We start from the raw sequence: 21,047 nt of genomic DNA on the forward strand, positions 1-21,047 counted from the left end.
GCCGCGTAACTGTTAAGTCCATGCCAATTTATTTATTCGTCAACCCTTAAACCTTTTGACATTTTGCCTGGCGAGGCTAAATAAAAAAATCGCCTTCCAAGACAACTCATTATGGAGCTGCTTTAAACAGAAATACTGCAATCAATTCTGATTGTTAAGTACCTTAACAGTCGTATAAAAGTGTATTACATATTTTTTTAAAGTCAAAACCTATGTCAAGAAGCGGCACAAGTGGCACAACGGGATAAGGAGGGTGGATAAAGAGCGAGGGATACCCGGTTCGTCTACCCGTATTACTGACCGGATTACTTGATCATTTAATTAATAGTCTATATTTTACGGATAACTTAAACTATGTTAAAATAAATGTGACTGGAATAATTTGAGTAATGTTCCATTTGTATATAACATGTTGTCTTTCTTAACGTCGTAATGCACCTTCGCGTGAAGTGGAAAATCGATCCCTGAGTGATCGATCTTAAATAATTCAGCACCTTCACTTGGGACAGCGCCATTGTACGTCGTTCTTAGAGGCAGCGTGTTAAGAAGCTTCTTAAGAGACACTTCGGGGAACACACTTAGGAACATCAACAACTTTGGTAAGATATATCTTTTTGAGTCTTCTTAGCACGCTAAGAGTGAACGTTATCGGGGAACCGGGCCAAGATTTGTACCAGATGTAACAAGCGGTGCCCTGTATTTACTTGTTCGGGGAACAGATACAGTTGAAATGTGCTGATATTTCGGTAAGATTGACTCGAAGTGCTGGGATATAAGTGGTCTTGACATATCACGGCAGCTAACAGATGGATGGTTAAGCCGATCCGTCTGTTTCCTGACCTGGGCCCTGGATAGTCAGCCTATATCAGAATTAAGACTATTGATCAGATTTCTAGTGAGTATAGCACTTCCATCCGATGACGGATGAAGGCCATCTCGGGTTAGGAGGAATGGTCTTCCCCAGAAATGCTTCCAATTGTCTATAAACCCTACATTATGCTGAGGGCACCACTTTGACATCCATCCATTGAGAGACACTAATCTACTATGTGTTTCACCCCCCGGTAGGCGGGGAGGGGACCAGAGCAAATTACATTGTCTGACATTGTTTTTGCAATTTCACACATCTCCTTAATAGTATCTTTGGTGATTTCTGACTGGCAGAGCCTGGTGTCATTCGTGCCGGCGTGAATAACAATCTTAGAAAACTTCCGCTTAGCATTAGCCAGCACTTTAAGTGGATCTAATGTCAGACGTTCTGGCTCCCGGTATACAGTCGACTATGGTGTTTGGTGCCTCAATGTTAGTGTTCCTGAGTATAGAATCAGGTCTCCAATGACCAGGGCACTTTTAAAAGGTGTTTCAGCTGGTGTACTCCTTAGGGGATCGAATCTGTTAGAAATTACCGTAACGTTATGGGTCTTAGAAGGACGCCTTATATGACTATGCCGCCTGACAGTCACCCAGTTTGACCGCCGACTTGACTCTGATGTCGGAACCGAGCCATGTGTATTTTGATAAACACTATGCGCGCTTGATACAATATTTGTAATATTTACATTAGCATCTGATGTCAGAACCGAGCCATTAGTCTTTTCGCTTGATAGATTATTTGCAACAGTAACATTAGCGGTTTTGCTATCCTCAACTAGCGTTCAGATGCGCGATTCTAGTTCAGCAACCTTCTCAGTTAACCTTAATACTTCAATACACTTAGTGCATGTAAACCCCTCTATGCTAACAGCAGAAGCTAAACTATACATGTGGCAAGTAGTACATGTTACAATAACAAGCGGAGTCTTACCGCTTTCATGCTGGGCGATGGCGTCTTCGTTTACCCGAACGCGGTCCCCGGAGCTGCATCGCGTGGGGTGTTCGGTTGTGACACGCCTCGGTCGACTGCGAATGTCTGGGGCCAGGGTGATATGGGGCTTGCTGAATCTGCGAAGGCCGGGCAGCGGTTCCTCCACAGCTTCCAGATCGCTTTCATGTTGGGCGATGGCGTCTCCGTTCAGTCGTTGACGGTCCGTGAAGCTGCATCGCGTGGAATGCTCGTTTGTTGCACGCCTCGTTCGCTTGTGGACGTCGGAAGGCAGGGTGAAGTGGGCGCTGTACCTCGCGTTGGATCTGCTAAAACCGGGTAACAACTCCTCCACAGCTTCCCGCTCAGGTGAGGACAGGTCAGAAAAGCATATATCAGATGAATCCGCCATTAGATCGGAAAATGGTAGCTTCAGCCTCCACCGTTTGTGGATGCTAGCGGGCTATATGCTAACACTGGGTGTTTATTAGTGATAAATAGTTTCACTTGGTAGTACTGCTCAATAATCGTCACGGTAAAGTATTCCTATGTAAAACTAGTTATATTATATAAATAGGAATAAGATGGTAAAAAAAGGATTTTAGATGATGAACTCGACGAAGCTACGATGCACAATCTGTTCAGTGTGACGTCACAAACCGGATATCATTACAGTGATCAATAGACCATTTACGCAAAAAACGGAAATACGTAAACAACGCGTAAACGCAATTCCGGTATAAGCTTTGTTGTTGGTGGAGAAATGGCAGCTAGAGTGTTTCCGACTTTCCTAACTTGTCTACCGAAGTTCACCAGCGCCGATGTGGTGAAGAGTGTGGGTATACACTCGTCCACTAAAGGGAACAAACTGGATAAGGGATATAAATTCTTCCGCGCGGAGTTTATCCACAATTATCAAGGTAAGCTTTAGCTACAAAACCGGCTATAACTCCGTTTACGTTAATTGTAAATCTAGGGGTTGTGAATTTGTAATATAAGATTTAACACATCGCAGTGAATATGTCGTGTGTAAGTTATGTTTAAGTGAGATGACATGAGGTTAACATAACAACCAGTAATTTGGTGTAGCTGCTGTACTAGGTAAATGTTACTAGCAGTCTGCTGCAAAGTTGTGTATTTCTACATGAGATAACATGCAATGTTTCCTTGCTACATGCGGTTTAAGTAACAAATATACTACAGGGACAGGTAGTAGTGAGAGGTAGATGCTTCAGGTCAATGAGAGAGAGTGAGGAGCCTCACAAACTGAGGTTTTAATATAGACAGAATGCCGGTTGGCAAAAGTTTCCCGTTCTTGCGTGTTCACTCTTCTTGCTGCGGAACTTTTTTTCACTTACTGTTACTATTATATACTATTATAAACTATTATAAAGGTAGGGCTGTTTCTGGTTGGAAGACGAACAGCCTTGAACACTACAGAAACGGCGACTCGTTGACTCTGCTATTTTTCGTATCTGCCGCTACGATAACAGGAAGTTGCCATACACTTTGTTGACGTATTTCCAGTCGAAAAATGCGGAAGTGCGTAAAAGGTCTATTACGAGTGATTTAACGGGGCTGCTTTAAAGAAAGCGATGGAGAGGTAAATCCATGTGCAGGACCTCTTGGCGAAGGCAGGACAGTTCAGAGGAGGTCCTGGGTCATCTGGCCAGGATGGTCCAGGATCATGGGGCAAGCGTGGGCCTGGGTCATGGGGCAAGCATGGGCCTGGGTCATGGGGCAAGCGTGGGCCTTGGTCATGGGGCAAGCGTGGGCCTGGGTCATGGGGCAAGCGTGGGCCTGGGTCATGGGGCAAGCGTGGGCCTGGGTCATGGGGCAGGCTTAGAGCAGGACCAAGGGGCAGATATGGAGCAGGATCAAGGGGCAGACATGGAGCAGGATCAAGAGGCAGACATGAAGCTGGATCAATGGGCAAATATGAAGCTTGGTCATGGGGCAGGAATAGACCTGGATCACAAGGAAAGGAAGGATCAGAGTACACCTCGGCCTCCACCTCTGTGTCCTCTGCCTCCTTCCTGTGTCCGGGTACTACCCCCCCAAAAAAAACCTTAAGAAAGCTTCCACAGACCAGGGTGGCGCTGGTCCTGATAGTGAACCAGACGACTCAGGTGAATCAGGTGAACCAGGTGAATCAGGTGACCGAGACGACTCGGGTGAATCAGATGAACCAGACGAATCAGGTGAACCAGACGAATCAGGCAGATCAGACGAATCAGGCAGATCAGACGAATCAGGTGAGTCGGGTAAATCAGATGAATCAGATGAATCAGACGAATCAGGTGAATCAGATGAATCAGACGAATCAGATGAAGCAGGTGAGTCAGGCGACTCAGGTGAACCCGGCGAATCAGGCGACTCAGGTGAACCCGGCGAATCAGGCGACTCAGGTGAACCCGGCGAATCAGGCGACTCAGGTGACTCAGGTGAACTCGGTGAATCAGGCAACTCAAGTGAACCCGGTGAATCAGGCGACTCAGGTGAACCCGGCGAATCAGGCGACTCAGGTGAGCCAGAGGATTCCGGTGGTTCAGGTAAGTCATGGGATTCAGGGTCTTGAGGAACATAGGGAACAAAAGAGCAGAAGGCAGACCAAACGAACCACAGGGCCATGGCAAATTCAGAAAGTACACAGTCAATGAGACATACCTCTGTGGTGGTCGGTTCAGGCATGACGGCCATCTTGACGGCAGGTGCAGGGTGAACAATGGCCCTCTTAAGTGCAGGTGTGGTGGTGATGATGGCTCTCTGAGATTCAGGTGCAGGAATGATAGTCGCTCTCTCAAAAACAGGTGCAGGTACAGAGACAGACATGGTGGCGGCCATTTTAGGGACAGGCGTGGTGGCGGCCATTTTAGGGACAGGCATGGTTTGGTTAGACTTGGGCAAAACAGGCAAGACTTTAGCTGTTGCTGGTGAGATGGGTGCTGTGGGAGTGTGGAGCTCTTCATTCATGGCTCCCACAGTGAAGGAAGACCCACTCCAGATCAACGCTAAGTCAATGTACTTTTCTAGCTTCCAATGAAACGTATTAACTGGCATCAGGCGGGACACATCATAATCCAAACCAGAATGAAATAAGTCCATGAGAGCCACATCATTATAATCGACTAAATAGCATAAATCCAAAAAATCCTGAACATAATCCTCAATGGGGCGGTTGCCCTGACAAAGACGTAACAGATTTACTGCGGGGTTCATAATGCTGGTGGGAGATTACAACCCTTTGCTGGATTCCGGTTGTGGCTGATTAATCTGTAACAGGGGTGCTTTAATGAAAGCGAAGGAGTGATGAATCTATGTGCAAATGAAGTTATATATTAGTAAATCCCAAAAGGGCCAGCAAACAAATCCAGTAGGGCAATCCACAATCAGAATCCAAATAACAGGCAATATATCAGGGCAGGCAGAGTTCAATCAAAATCCAAATAAACAGGCACGGGTCAAATACAGGCAGATACAGATAACAGGTTCACAGATAAACAGAATACAGGCAAACAGGCTGGACATACATAAGTATAATAATCAGCCGGGAACAGGTGAACAGGAAGTGACTTATATACAAAACAGACAGGAAGTGCTATGTGAAGTATGACATGATGAATTTCAAAATAAAAGCTGGAACAGAACAGAGTATCAAAATAAAAGTCCAAAACACAAAACACAACCAGAACATAGAACAAAACCTTACAGGTAGACAGCTCGCTTTGCTGTCATCTGCTCGTGCTGCAAAACTAGAACGTTTGACACGTGACTGGGTCGTAGTCATTGCTTCACACCATTACAGGCACTGCCTAAAGAGTGGCACCTAGTAGAAAGGGCTCGCTGTCCTCACCGATTCTCGTAAGGTAACTTGCTTAAATACATGTGGATTACATTATATATTGTCAGCTGTGTAACAAGCCTACTGCTAAACATAGGGGTATAGGGTAGGTGCCCCCAATCATACAGAGATTCTATGAACCCATGACAAACCATAATTAGCCACAAGGGTTGCGTGTTCAGACATGCACTGACGGCTGACCAGTCAAACCTGTCATAGCTCACCACTTTGGATGGCCAGATGCAGGATACAAGAGTAAGATTCGACTCCACCCACCTGGGACATTTCTGTAACGGCTCGCAATGCACAGGGTGCCAGTTACATATTGTGTGGCATGAAGCAATAGAGTGTGTTGCACAAAGCCATAGAAGAACATAGCTTGGTTACATAGGCGTACTGTGTGCTGTGAAGCAAGGCTGCTGTGTAATAGAGGAGTGTGTGCAGGATGTGAGGTGCTGTACAGTGATATTGAGATCTCCTAAACTGTACCACACAGTGCTCAACGCAGACGTGTGTGAATAATCTAGCATAGCGATCTGCTGCAGGCCAACGGCTCATGAGCCGCTGGCACACAGAGCCATAGAAAACCAAGTTTGGGTTTGCAGCAACTTACTGCTTTGGGACCGGTCGGATGCAAAACCCGAGCGAGAAGGAGAGACATTTACTTAATAATTAAACACTTAAGGGCGATTTATAGTCGTGCGTAGGTCCTACGGCGTAGCTACAGCGTAGGCTATCCGTAGCCTGTGCGTAGCTCTGCGTAGTCTGACGCGCACCTCACAAAATTTCTAACAGCGCGTCTGCTCTACGCGGACCGTAAGCGCTGTGATTGGTCCACCAAAACCCCTCCCGTCAGGTAAAAAAACTGCGTCATAGGTATTTCCGTTTGAGACGGTGAAAACAAAGATGAGCCAAGTTGAGGAGTGATTTAACTCAAACTGAAACATAAGTCGCTGTTTATTTACTTCCATCATTGCTGGTCTTCTCAAATTATACACAACAAGTTGCTATTTCTTCTTCGTTTGTGGGTTAACATGCTTAGCTTCTTCTTCTGTGACAACTTCTGCTGCTACTGTGGTTACACGCGTGATTACTGCCAACCAGCGGTTTCGCGTGTCTTTGCACGTCGACGCGGACGGCGACGCACAAGTATAAATGAAAACCGACGCGAAACCTACGCCGTCGCTGCTACACCGTAGGACCTACACACGACTATAAATCGCCCTTTAGTAACAGCTTGCCCAGCGCACGCAGGGTGTCAGATACCTTCAGGCCCGGATTGGCCATAGGGAGAACCGGGAGAATTCCTGGTGGGCCGGTCTGTTTTTTTGGCCACAAGGACCGTTGTCATACCACCTGGTTGAAGGTTGCTGCTGTCCCACTGCTAGCACTCACAACAGCCCCACTCGCGTAATTTGCGGTTGACAGATGTCGCCACCGCTTTATGCCAAAGTTGATTGTGTCCCGAGTCCCGACCACTTATTGGAAGAAGTCTTGCATTAAGGTCCATTACAATCTGCATGGAAAACGGAGGACGCGGCGCATCTTCTGCTTTTCAAAGCGCTCGCCTGTGAACACTAGTTGGTTTTGTTTCAGACGCGTCTATATTTGAGTGCGCTTGCCGCGTGTCTAGATTTAAAATAAACTTGAACGCGACTTGATATGAGCGGTTTCTAAAAGGAAAAATGATCTCGTATTTTTTAAAGTCATAGATGTAACAATGAATCGTCTATGAATAGTCATTATTCATCGTCTGTTGCAAGAAACAAAAATATTTTTGATGTAAAACTCATCTCAGTTTATTGGAAAAAAGTAAGTTTTTCTTAAGTAAAAAAACATTTTGAAAGGCCATTATATATTTGTTCTTTTTTGACACAAGGTATGCCTACCTTATGTTATTTGGCAATATACATGATCTAAGTACTAAAAAATTTAGATAATGATTTTTATTCTTCCATCTGTTTCCCCATCCATATCTGATAAATCTTGCTTGTGTTTTGTATATTAGAGGCTTAAAAACTTTTCAACCCAACAGGTAATCTCAAGACCCACCATTTTTAAAAAATAGAAATACAGAAAACACAAACACATTTGTTCCCTTTCAGTAGATTTTGACTAAGTTTAACTGAATAATAATAAAATACATTATGGTAGGGCTGCATGGCAAAAATCATAATTGTTAAGACTGTATTTGCATTGAATTGGAAATTATATATTTGAAAAATACAATGAATTGCAAGGCTTCAGAGAACAATGCACTATTGCAGACTTATATACTACTGAGAATATAAAGATACCTTTGGCCCTGGATACCTTTGTTTGTAGCAAGATATTCCGCTGCTTTTCAGCTTATGAGAATGTTCACACACTGATTAGGCAATGTTGAAAGACCGTTCTTGAAAGGGAACTGTACGAGTACAAATTTGTTTTCTGTCTCACTCTAAAAAATGGTGCTTAATAATACTAAAAGCTCATAATCATAGGGGAACCATTTTTAGCTTAATATAGCGCCATTTGTGGTTCAACATAGCAAAATATGGTTTTGCAGAGATGCAGTTTAGCAATAAAAATAGTTCCCCTATGATAACGAGCCAGTAAACCACTTTTATTGTTATTTACCACATATTTTTTTGAGTGATAAAACAATTGTTTATATACTGTTTTTGCACAAAAATCATTAGTATCACCGGTCTGTTGGCAGATTTGAGTGGATGTACTTTTATGTGGCATCTTTACACAGACTTGCTGCAGACAAACATTTTGTGCCCCTAAGTTGTTGATGAAAAGTGAAGATGCATTGTATGAAATACAATAAAGACACAAGTTTATGCTGGTTAGGTGTGAGTCCTCAAAATGGAGGTCAACAATTTTTAATGGTAGCCTACAAGAATTCAAATGAGACTGCTCTGCAAACACAATAAAAATATTTATGAATTATGCGATACAGTATGTTTTTTCAGTTACAAATTTAGCCGGACTGTTTCTTCTTTGGAAGTTTTAGAAGTTTCAGAATAAAGAGAATACACAGATCTGTCTTTGTGAATGCTTTAATTCAAGAATAGTACAAAGAAAAGCAATTTGAAGGCAAAGTTTCATAACGTTTCTGGATATACTTAAGCAGTTTGAATTGATAAATGATTAGCTGAGCTACATTTTTGTTTAAATGATATGTAAAGGTTTAATGTGAGAGGTTCTACAGCTTTACTTGCTTTCCATGAGGGCTCTTAAAGACAAATTCATTGGAGTTTTTGCGAGCTAATTCTAGCTTCCACAAGTCCTTAACCCGAATACCATTTCTTGAGCTAAAAATGTTAGCAAGATGGGAAGCCATTGGAGAAGGTTTGTAATCATTACACTGAGGGCCCTCTAGACTGGGTGCACATTGCACTTCATAAGTGAAAAAGAAGGTGCCATATTTAAAGACACAGGTGTCGGTAACAACACCACTCCGAAGAGCAAATGAACATTTACCAAGGAGATCGCTGTTCCAGTAGCTGTCTGCATCAAATACTTCAAAGTTTAGTTGATCAGCCATATTGATCTTAATGGGACCAAACTCAAATGTTTCTGGCCAATGTGGATTGTCATTATTATTAATAATCTCAGTGCGCTTAATTTGTTTACCAAATTTGACTAATACAACACCATCTGTTTTAGTACACACATCTCCATATAAATCTTTTGCTTTGAGATTGTAGACTTTCAGTGTGGCAAGTCCTTTTTCAGCTGGACAGCAATTAGACTTTATTATTTGACTGCTATCACAAACACAAACACATCGATCTCTCGCACTGCGCTTCCTGCCGATGGCACAAGATTCTGAGCAAACCTTCTTTAGAGAGTTTTCAATAATGTAGTCCTCAACAGCTTTCTTAAGTCCATTCCTGACAGGATCTGTTTCACTCAGTATTAAATGAAGGGGTTTGAGAGTATAGTGCACAATGTCAGGGAGGGTCTTTAAAGACTCAAGCCAGTTTTTAAGGGAGTTTGGGTGTGACGAACCAGAAAACAGCAAATCTTCTCCATTCATGTTTCCTCCAATAATCTCTGTTTGACGTTCGTTGAAAATGTTGCTGAACTTTTGACCTGTACCCATCTTCTTTTTCTCTTTTTTACAAAAATTTGTTTCTGCTGCCACATTTACTCCTTTGATTATTCCAGAGGCTTCCACATCCAAACAGTCTTTTACTGCAGTATCTGTAAGTCCACTCATTGATGCCTGACAGGTTTTGATGGCTGTTATGGCGTTCATTTTTCCTCCTAACTCCACATCAGTGATATAATGGGTACCATATGTGTTGATCAAGCTATGGTAGGCAGTTGCATTATAGGATGTGGGCAGAGATTTGACTGCTTCAAGAAACTCCTGATGAAGAGGTGGTTTTGGGGCTACCTTGTACCTGCAGAAACAGGTTAACATTCTGTTAGGTTAAATCTTAAAATTAAAAAAAAAAAATTTTTAATGGCATACATGAGGAATAAAGTTCTCATTATTGTATCACCTGTAAAATTTGCATGCAACTTCATGTTTGGTAAAACTGTATTTGTCTTCTTTAGACTTTCTCATTGCAAATGTTGCTTCTCTTGAATTGGTGCCGCCACCTGCTTCTTCAACTAATGTTGCATTTAGACCAACTTTCCAGCCGACTGAAAGTGCTGATGATGAATCATTGACCACTGACTCACTTGATTCAAAGATCTGACTGGAGACTATCATTGAACACTTTGGCAAGGTCCTCCAGTGTACAACTGCTGCTGGTAACTTCTGTTTCACTCCTTTCAGGTATTCATTTCTCTCCAGTTTACAGGTGCCGTTTCCTAAATCCCAGTTTTCCGTGTTGATCACGTAAGAAACTTTTCGCTCCATGGTCACAACATCAAATCCCTTTCCACCAAGATTGTGCCCTGGAACAAAGGGAGCCTCTTCACACTCTTTTGTTGTGCCTAATTCATCTTCTCCAGAAATGGTCAAGAGAAACAAAGCACAGAAAATAAGCTGAGTCCACAACTGCCCCATGATCTGCAAGGAAAAGTACGTTAGGCTTTAACTGACAACTATTATCGTTAAATTATAAAGATTGTAGTATAATGTTTATATAAATTTTCCTACCATTATATTCAGAGCTCAGAAGAGAAAACAGCTTGTCTGACATATACATTGACAGTCTAACCTCGTATTCATGTGGGTTGTGGTTGTAGGTGACAAAGGTCTGTGGTGTATTTATAGGTAAAGAAAAAAAGTGGCTATGACGTGGCTATGCTTGTTATTCTAAACAAAACAACAGATAGATTCTCAGATATGAAATCTCTAAGTAATATCACCTACTACAAAAAGAAGCAGAGCGGGCTCTGTTATAGGGAATACATGGGCTGGTAGTATTAACTAGGGGTGGTTTTTTCTTTTAATCGTTAACACTCCAGAAATTTACTTCAGCATATGATATATAGCGTAATTATCTACAAAATAGGATACAGTATTTACAAAACTGTTAAATCATGTAATCATGCACAAACTGAATTTGACTCTTCTTTAAACACATTATTGGGACCATCTCTGAGGAAAGCTAGGTGAAATTTTGATACGGCAAGAGAGAAGACATTGATAACATGCTTTTCATTTACTTGGCAAAAAAAGGAGAATGTGTCTTGCTATCTCTACAGGAACTTATGTACCTTTTTAGCAAACAAAGATTGAACTTGAAGCACACAAAGATTAAACAGAAAAATTAACTTGCCAACTTCAGTGTAGCTTTAAGCCTTTTTGTTTACTCAATGAGTCCACACAAGCGTGGAGTGCGCGTGGCAAAAATTACGTCAATGCGGAGTGGGCGGTAGTGCTCGTTGAGTACGAGAGACCCCATTTCGCTTGGTGGTAGTCAGTGTTGGGTAAGTTACTAAGTAAAAGTAATTAATTACTAGTTACTACATCTTCAATCATGTAATTAGATTACTTTACAAATTACTCTCTCCAAAAAGTATTTAATTACTTATTTCTAATTACTTTCTAAATCCTATTTAATACATGATACATGGATAGGCTTGAAATGGCTCAAAGAAACAATATATAAAAGTACATCAATTATTCTGGTCCCACTTATGAGTCCAATTCTCTCTATTAACTAACTATTAACTACTTTTGCCTCAATATACTCCAACTACTGCTTATTAATACTAAAGTAGTTATTTATTTTAAGTATTGGTAGAAATGGGGAGGGTTAAGGATGTAGAATAAGGTTTTGCAGAATCAGGCATATATATGTGCTATTTAAGTAGGCCTATTAATAAACAGCCAACATCTCTGTTGGTGCATATTTAAGTTGTTTTGCACACGTGTTATCGACGTACTGTTTCGTCTTGGCTTAAAATAATTAAAGCATGTATAGTAAACTTTAAATGTGTTGTTGGGGATGTTTTCATCCACTACAGAGTTTTTTTTACTCTTAATTTAGCCGTAACCTTCTCTCTGTTTTAGCAAATTGAATGATTTTTGGTGACAAATCTTATATTTACATATATTTTAAGAAAATGCTTTGAAATTTTTTAAAAACTCAACGATATACCGTGGGCAAATTTACTACCCTTTCGTGTTGTTAGTGGATGAAAACATCCACTAAATTCAACGGCTGTAAAAATTTATCAGATGAATATTTTTTCCAAATTTTTTTCATAAATCTGTTAATCAACCTCAGTACTGATCAAAACTACCAAATCTTTACAAAAATTCCATGATTTTAACCCTTTAATTGCCAAGTTTATAAGGTGTGTCACTGATTTGGGGAAAAAACACACACAAAATGACCGATTTTCAATATAAAAAGTGATTGTAAACTGGATTTTTGTTTACCTTTTTCAGAGTCTTGAACATGTATAAGATTGGTAAAAACATTGGCTTTGAAACATTTTTAGTTTTTGTGTAGCATCAGTTTTAATTTTTTTCTCCCTCATTTATTGTTAGTGGCTGTTTTTGCCCCATTGACTTCCATTATAACCACATTTTTTGATTGCAGAGCTATGACACCTTTTTATCATGCATTTTTGAATGTTGGATTTTTTTCCTTTTGCTAAGAGGTCAAATTTGTAATTTTTACTGTTGATCACAATGTGGCACTATTAACCCTTTAGTAGCCCTGTGCAAAAACAAAGCTTAATTTCTGACTTGTACATTGAGTTATATGGAGTATAACTCCATAATAAAAGCATATTATTGTGTGTGTGCATGTGCGCGCGCGTGTGTGTGTGTGTGTGTGTGTGTGTGTGTGTGTACCTGGTAATTATCACGTTGTGGGGACCAATTGTCCCCACAAAGATAGGAATACCAGTGTCTTTGTGACCTTGTGGGGACATTTTGAGGTCCCCATGAGGAAACAAATTTATAAATCAAACAAAATGATGTTTCCTGAAAATGTGAAGTAGGAGAAGGGTTTTTGTGATGGTTGGGGTTAGGGAAATTTTCTGTAAAAATCTTCTCTGCATCGGATTTATGAACATCATTTATTATGAACACAAAAACAACTTCAAATAAATTGAACAATGAAGCAAGAGAAGAGGATGGATGGAGAACTAAACAATCAAACTAACTTTTAGTGTGTATGTGTGCCGGGGGTGTGTTCAGTATTTCCAGCAGGACTTGCAGCATATCACTTGGTGCTCTCTGCAAGTTTGTCCACCACAACAGATGCAAGGGCTGACATGTTTGTTCTTTGCACCAATTGCATGTTCCCCTCTTCACTCCTGAGCTGCTGGTTCCTGCTGGTGTCTGTGGATTTGTGTCTGGACAGACAGCTGCAGGAGACTGAATCTCTCTCACCAGTGCAGTAGCAACTGGTGTGCGAGGGTGATGCTCTCTCCTCAATATTGCAGCAGAGATTTTCCCAGGTCTTCTAGGAAAGCCTTCTCCTAAACAGCTTTTCACCTCCCTCGTGCATGAGTTGCTGTCCCTCCAGACAAACTTGCAGAGAGCACCAAGTGATATGCTGCAAGTGCTGTTGGAATGACTAAACACTTATGTGTTCATAATAATGATGTTCATAAATCTAATGTCTAATGCAGAGAAGATTTTTACAGAATATCTTTTTTTCATGCACATACACACACATACGCACACATACGCATGCACGCACACACACACACACAAACACGCACACATACGCGCACACACACACACACACACACACACACACACACACACACAAATATGCTTTTATTATGGAGTTATACTCCTTAAAACACAATGTACAAGCCAGAAATTAAGCTTTGTTTTTGCACAGGGCTACTAAAGGGTTAATAGTGCCACATGGTGATCAACAGTAAAAATGACTAATTTGACCTCTTAGCAAAAGGAAAAAACACCAACATTCAAAAATGCATGATAAAAAGGTGTCATAGCTCTGCAATCAAAAAATGTGGTTATAATGGAAGTCAATGGGGCAAAAACAGCCACTAACAATAAATGAGGGAGAAAAAAATGTAAACTGATGCTACACAAAAACTAAAAATGCTTCAAAGCCAATGTTTTTACCAATCTTTGGCATGCCCAAGACTGTGAAAAAGGTTTAAAAAAATCCAGTTTACAATCACATTTTATATTGAAAATCGGTCATTTTGTGTGTGTTTTTTCCCCAAATCAGTGACACCACTTATAAACTTGGCAATTAAAGAGTTAAAATCATTGAATTTTTGTGAAGATTTGGTAGTTTTGATCAGTACTGAGGTTGATTAACAGATTTATGTAAAAAAATTTGGAAAAAATATTCATCCGATACATTTTTATAGCCGTTGAATTTAGTGGATGTTTTCATCCACTAACAACACGAAAGGGTAGTAAATTTGAACAATGCACAAGGGTTAAAAACTCCGAAAATAAAGTCGGATATGCCAATCCATTTATTAACTTAAAGAAAAGTAAAACATTTCTCACAATCAACTTAACTCTCAACATAAATCAACTTTAAGTCCCCATAATTTACCTATAGCACGCCGTGTCTCACTGTCAAAAACCATGCACCTCGCTGTGCGCCACACCTGCAGTAATTAGCTCCCATCTTAAGAAGACTTGTGGCAGATCACAGCGCCAACCCATGCCAATACACAGAATGGCTCCAACAATCTCAGTAATATTAATGCTAATAATTAACCAGTTATTAGTGAGAATTGTAAACTAAAACCATGTTAAATCCACTATTTATTATAGTATACATATTTGTTCTACAGTCCATACACAGTATTTAGTGACATCAGAAGTTAGTGTAATTAGATTACAAGAAAAATAAGAGTAATCCCTTACTTTACTTTTTCAAGGGAAAAGTATTTAAATTACAGTAACTAATTACTTAGTAACTAGTTACACCCAACACTGGTGGTAGTGCATGTCGAGTGCGCGAGACCCCATTTCGCTTGGCGGTGCGCACGTCAAATAACTTTGACATCCATGCATGAAACCAAGAAAAGTTGTTCCAGGCGAATCTGGCCGAGCATGACATCTCATCACGTCGGCACCCAGTCTGTGCGTCGAGTATAAACACCTCCCCAAACGTACAAGGTGCACGCGATGGTTTTTCCTTTCTGCTGGCCACCGTAACAGACAAAGAGCTGATCTGAGGTCCCGAAACTTTTGCGTTCTGTCGACTGCAGTTCACGTACGGGACATAACAAAGCCATGGCTGGGTCTGCCTCCTCTGAGGGCAGCGCTTGCAGGTTCACCACCTGATCTCTGAAAGGAGTGGTGGGAACCTTGGGCACGTAGCCAGGCCTGGGTCTTAATGTTATGCTAGAAACAGTAGGTACAAACTTAAGGCACGAATTGTCGACCAAAAATGCATGGATGTCCCCTACCCTCTTAACGGATGCCAAAGCAACCAGGATTAGAGTTTTCATTGTGAGAAACTTAATACTCACGGACTGCTGAGGCTCAAAAGTAACGTCCTGTAAGGCTTTCAACACCACGGACAGGTCCCATGGAGGAATAGAGGGGGTCTGCAAGGGATTTAACAGCGATCATGACAGCGGTCATGACCATCCTTGGGACCCATATATATTGGTCGCATCCAACCACAAATTCTACTCATGCTGCTCTTTTAGGGAAATCACACTTTTATGCTGTGCTGAGTTGATAAGCACACAGGGGAGAGACAATGCACACACTCAAACTCAGTTCAAAACTACAAAAGAAAGAGGTGGAAATCCGTGAGCTTCCCCTGTGGTGCTATCCGTCCAACCAACTTTAGCAAGCTGAGTACTTCCGAGCAGGAAAGGAGAGAGCTTCTCAATAGCAGATATCTGCAAGTTTTCGAAGCATAAAAAGCTGATTTGGTATTGCTCCTGCTGCTCGCTTTATACTTGAGTGGCGGGGCAGCACCAGCAAATACCTGCATGCCAAGATCATTGGCGTTTAAGTAAAAGTAGCTTTTTGAAGTAGATTGGTCCCACGAAGTGCATTCCCAATTTGTTGGTCACGATGTGGCGTCGTAGTGACCAACTGAAAGGGAACTTCATATATATATATATATATATATGTATATATATATATGTATATATATATATATATATATATATATATATATATGTATATGTATATGTATATGTATATGTATATATATATATATATATATATATATATATATATATATATATACATATATATATATATATATATATATATGTATATGTATATTTATATATATATATATATATATATATATATATATATATATATATATATATATATATATATATATATATATATAGATATAGATATAGATATATATATAGATATAGATAGATATACAGGTGCTGGTCATATACAGGGTTCTAAATTAACTTTTTTGATCACCAGCCAATGTGGCTGGTAACTTTCTAAAGTTACCAGCCAATCAGCATTTCCACTAGCCAAATTTTTTCTGGTGAAAAAGAGAAATTATGAATGCATTTGATAATTTTATTAACATTGTGAGTATGAAAAACACACATAAAGTGAGGCTTCTCCAAGCAAGGCTCTCTTCAATACGACCTGTCTTGGCAGTTTTAATTAACGTTAGACTCTCTGATGACTTTGGGCACTCTCATGGTCCTTTAGCCCTACTGCCTCAACTTTAAAATTATTTGTTCCCACCACAAATTGTTCGTTTCGTTTTTTTCTTTCACGTACATGCATATTTTCAACATTATACAATGATAGCAATGATTAATAACTTCGTACAATATTTTAAGAAACCAGTCATTTTATGACTGCTATACTAAAATAATCTCAGTTATAGTTACTGCTAACTGTTTATGTATATCCTAGTCAGGGCCGTGCACAGACCTTTTGAGGGGCATGTGCTGAAACTGAAAAAGGGCACCCCCTCCAAATAAATATCACTTAATAATCATCTTAATAGCTTTATATTTATTCGCTATTAATGATTGAAAAAAATCACTATTAATGAATGAAAAATGACATTTTATGATAGCTTGGCATTATACAGTGCAAACGATATCTGCCCTTTTAAGTTGGCTTTAACAATTTACATCCTGGGTGTTTGTCTGTATTAGGCCTATTTGTAGTCATGTGTTTGTGAAGTGCTCTTGTGAACTCGCTCTTATTTAATTGTAGAATATATAAATTTTAATTTTTTCCTCTGCTTACATAAAGTTACATAAAAATATGTTTGAAGAAAAAAAAGGTATTCTGTTTGTTTTATAAGCTAATTTTTATTATTTGGTTAACATGTTTGTGTGATTGATATGTGATTGAGAAGAGGGGAAATAGGAGATTAAAGATCAAAATAGGTGATTATACTATACTATAGCCATACCATTAGCATATTCAACATGTATCTCTGCCTACCTGGCAAAAACTGTGCTGAGGACCAGGAACCTTGGTCTTTTGAAGGTGCAAATAACTGCATTACTGAAAAATATACTAAATACTAAGTAGACTTAACTCTATGCAGTTGATTTCAGAATAAAAAGTTATGAACCAAATAATCATACAACAATCATACAACTCCCTTGACTAATTCAATGCATAAGATACATGCATATACAATAAATTATATCCAGATTTCATACTATAATGAGTGACAGGGCAAATAATGTACATACTTGTATCCTTTACACGTTTTTCGTCTCTATCCAGTTTTCCCAACTGGGCATCTGATGTCTAAGACCTTTCTAATCTGATATGTTTTTGGTGTTAATGTAGGCTAGACATTTTAACGATTTTAACGATTGAGACGCGTCATGCAAAAAAAGCGGTAAAAACCCGACCGTGCATTCCGTATTGTTGTCACGGGTGCCCTTCACATGGGTGAACACTTGTTTAAAAACAATTTGGTCGCAGTTTGGAGCTCTTAGTGCCCCCTGATTGCCCACTCGACCAATCCCGTCTATGGATAATTCGGCTCTGCTCAAATTTATAAAACATGCGCCGTTATATACATACTAGTGTTTCTTTCGTAATGAGACAGCATTGTACTCAAACAACAAGATACTTATTTACCGTTGCAAGACGTTCAGCTGCCTCTGACTGCTGTGGAACTTCAGCTCGCTGCACTCAGGGGGCGGAGTTAAGATGTTTGACAGACAGTTTGAGCGGATCCAAAAATATTTAGTTTTTTAATAATTTTACTTGATAAATATATTTGTAAAACACACAGACAGAGGTAAATGTTTAACAATAGCATTATACTATTAATAGCATTAATAGTAAACTAAATATTAATTTCATACATGTGTTGATTTTCTCAGCAACAATGCAATTCTATAGACTTGACAAGAGGTTCTCCTGAAATGTTTTCCTCTAATGTTGGGGACCTGACAGGGTGTGAGGATGTAGTTTTCTCTTACCTCCCTTAGTCTCATCATCTTTCCTTTCTGCTTCCCTTTCCCTGGTTTGCAAAAAACATTTCTGACGTCCACAGAAGCCAATAGTAATCGAGTCAAAATAAGATTAACATTATAATTTAGAAACTTACTTTAGTTTCGTCATGTTTTTATAAGCTAACATAATCGCGTGACGTTGAATGCGGTTGTGCGTGGATAAACGCAATGACGCGCCGACATGGCTTTGTGCGTGTATGCATCAGTGCGCCTGCTGCATCGCTTATTCGCTTTTACAAGCGCATATAGATCCGTTTTTGCCGCTATTATCTTTGTAAAGGAATACACTAGTTAACTGCTAAAATCTTAACTTGAGATTTACACCGGGGCACAACAGATTTAGACTATGGCATGTGCCGCCTTCCTTGTGTGTTATTGTGGATGCGCTCCGTTCATTTCCATGGTTTCTCGCGCTGGTTTCACCGCAAACTGCGCGCAGCCAATGGGTGTATGAAACATCATCACGTAGCATTACGGTACAGTGTTCATGGGAAATGTAGGAAGTACTGCCAGAGGAATAAATGTCCGAGAACAGAGCATTATGTATCATGCATGCAATGCCTCATGCATCACCGGCCAAACTGGCTAGTAAGTTTTTATGAACACCCGCCAAAATTAATTTTAACCCGCATTTGGCGGGTTGGCGGGTGTTAATTTAGAACCCTGGTCATATAATTGAAATATCATTAAAAAGTTGATTTATTTTGTAAGGGAAAAATATAATGTATATCCATCCGTTTGGCCCAATGGCGGAAACCAACCGGCATGGCGAAGGGTGCTTACACGTTCTGTCTTTTCCGGCACTTAATTTTCATTATGTAATTTAGGTAGTTTTAGGTTTGAAATTTAATTGGTTTCCGGTTTGTGACGTCACGCTGAACAGATCGTGCATCGTAGCTCCGTCGAGTTCATCATCTAAAAGCTTTTTTTTTTTACCATCTTATTCCTATTTATATAATATAACTTATTAGTTTTACATAGGAATACTTTACCGTGACGATTATTGAGCAGTACTACCACGTGAAACTATTTATCACTAATAAACACCCAGTGTTGTTAGCATATAGCCCGCTAGCATCCACACGGTGGAGGCTGAAGCTAGCATTTTCCGATCTAATGGCGGATTCATCTGATATATGCTTTTCTGACCTATCCTCACCTGAGCGGGAAGCTGTGGAGGAGTTGTTTCCCGGTTTTAGCAGATCCAAGGCGAGGTACAGCGCCCACTTCACCCTGCCTTCCGACGTCCACAAGCGAGCAACAAACATGCATTCCACGCGATGCAGCTTCACGGACCGTGAACGACATGAAAGCGATCGGGAAGCTGTGGAGGAACCGCAGATTCGGCAAGCCAAACATCACCCTGGCCCCAGACGTTCGCAGGCGACCGAGGGGTGTCACAACCGAACACCCCACGCGATGCAGCTCCGGGGACCGCGTTCGGGTAAACGAAGACGCCATCGCCCAGCATGAAAGCGGTAAGACTCCGCTTGTTATTGTAACATGTACTACTTGCCACATGTATAGTTTAGCTTCTGCTGTTAGCATAGAGGGGTTTACATGCACTAAGTGTATTGAAGTATTAAGGTTAACTGAGAAGGTTGCTGAACTAGAATCGCGCATCCGAACGCTAGTTGAGGATAGCAAAACCGCTAATGTTACTGTCGCAAATAATCTATCGAGCGAAAAGACTAATGGCTCGGTTCCGACATCAGATGCTAATATAAATATTACAAATACTGTATCGAGCGCGCATAGTGTTTATCAAAATACACATGGCTCGGTTCCGTCATCAGAGTCAAGTCGGCGGTCAAACTGGGTGACTGTTAGGCGGCATAGTCATATAAGGCGTCCTTCTAAGACCCATAACGTAACGACAATTTCTAACAGATTCGATCCCCTAAGGAGTATACCAGCTGAAACACCTTTTAAAAGTGCCCTGGTCATTGGAGATTCTATACTCAGGAACACTAACATTGAGGCACCAAACACCATAGTCGACTGTATACCGGGAGCCAGAACGTCTGACATTAGATCCAAACTTAAAGTGCTGGCTAATGCTAAGCGGAAGTTTTCTAAGATTGTTATTCACGCCGGCACGAATGACACTAGGCTCCGCCAGTCGGAAATCACCAAAGATAATATTAAGGAGATGTGTGAAATTGCAAAAACAATGTCAGACAATGTAATATGCTCTGGTCCCCTCCCCGCCTACCGGGGAGATGAAACACATAGTAGATTAGTGTCTCTCAATGGATGGATGTCAAAGTGGTGCCCTCAGCATAACGTAGGGTTTATAGACAATTGGAAGCATTTCTGGGGAAGACCATTTCTCCTAACCCGAGATGGCCTTCACCCGTCATCGGAAGGAAGTGCTATACTCACTAAAAATCTGATCAATAGTCTTAATTCTGATATAGTCTGACTATCCAGGGTCCAGGTCAGGAAACAGACGGATCGGCTTAACCGTCCATCTGTTAGCTGCCGTGATATGTCAAGACCACTTATATCCCAGCACTTCGAGTCAATCTTACCGAAATATCAGCA

General features: G+C 40.6%; 1 protein-coding gene across 1 annotated transcript; it reads right to left on the reverse strand.

The window, feature by feature from the left end:
* Nucleotides 1-8,759: 8,759 nt before the first annotated feature.
* On the reverse strand, nt 8,760-10,827 carry LOC135772839 (perforin-1-like). The gene is made up of 3 exons (XM_065282379.1): nt 10,753-10,827; nt 10,145-10,662; nt 8,760-10,042 (listed from the first exon to the last, which is right to left on the reverse strand). The coding sequence occupies exons 1-3, from the start codon at nt 10,753-10,755 to the stop codon at nt 8,836-8,838; spliced, it is 1,728 nt and encodes a 575-aa protein (XP_065138451.1). The 5' UTR covers nt 10,756-10,827; the 3' UTR covers nt 8,760-8,835.
* Between the last annotated feature and the right edge of the window lie 10,220 nt (nt 10,828-21,047).

The sequence above is a fragment of the Paramisgurnus dabryanus genome, chromosome 19 (assembly GCF_030506205.2).
Source record: "Paramisgurnus dabryanus chromosome 19, PD_genome_1.1, whole genome shotgun sequence".
Taxonomy (NCBI): Eukaryota; Metazoa; Chordata; class Actinopteri; order Cypriniformes; family Cobitidae; genus Paramisgurnus; species Paramisgurnus dabryanus.

What these genes read in the sequence shown, in the direction of transcription:
- LOC135772839 (XM_065282379.1), bottom strand. An exon ending in GTTGCATGCAAATTTTACAG is followed by an intron (nt 10,043 to 10,144) that starts GTGATACAATAA and finishes CTGTTTCTGCAG; the next exon opens with GTACAAGGTAGCCCCAAAAC.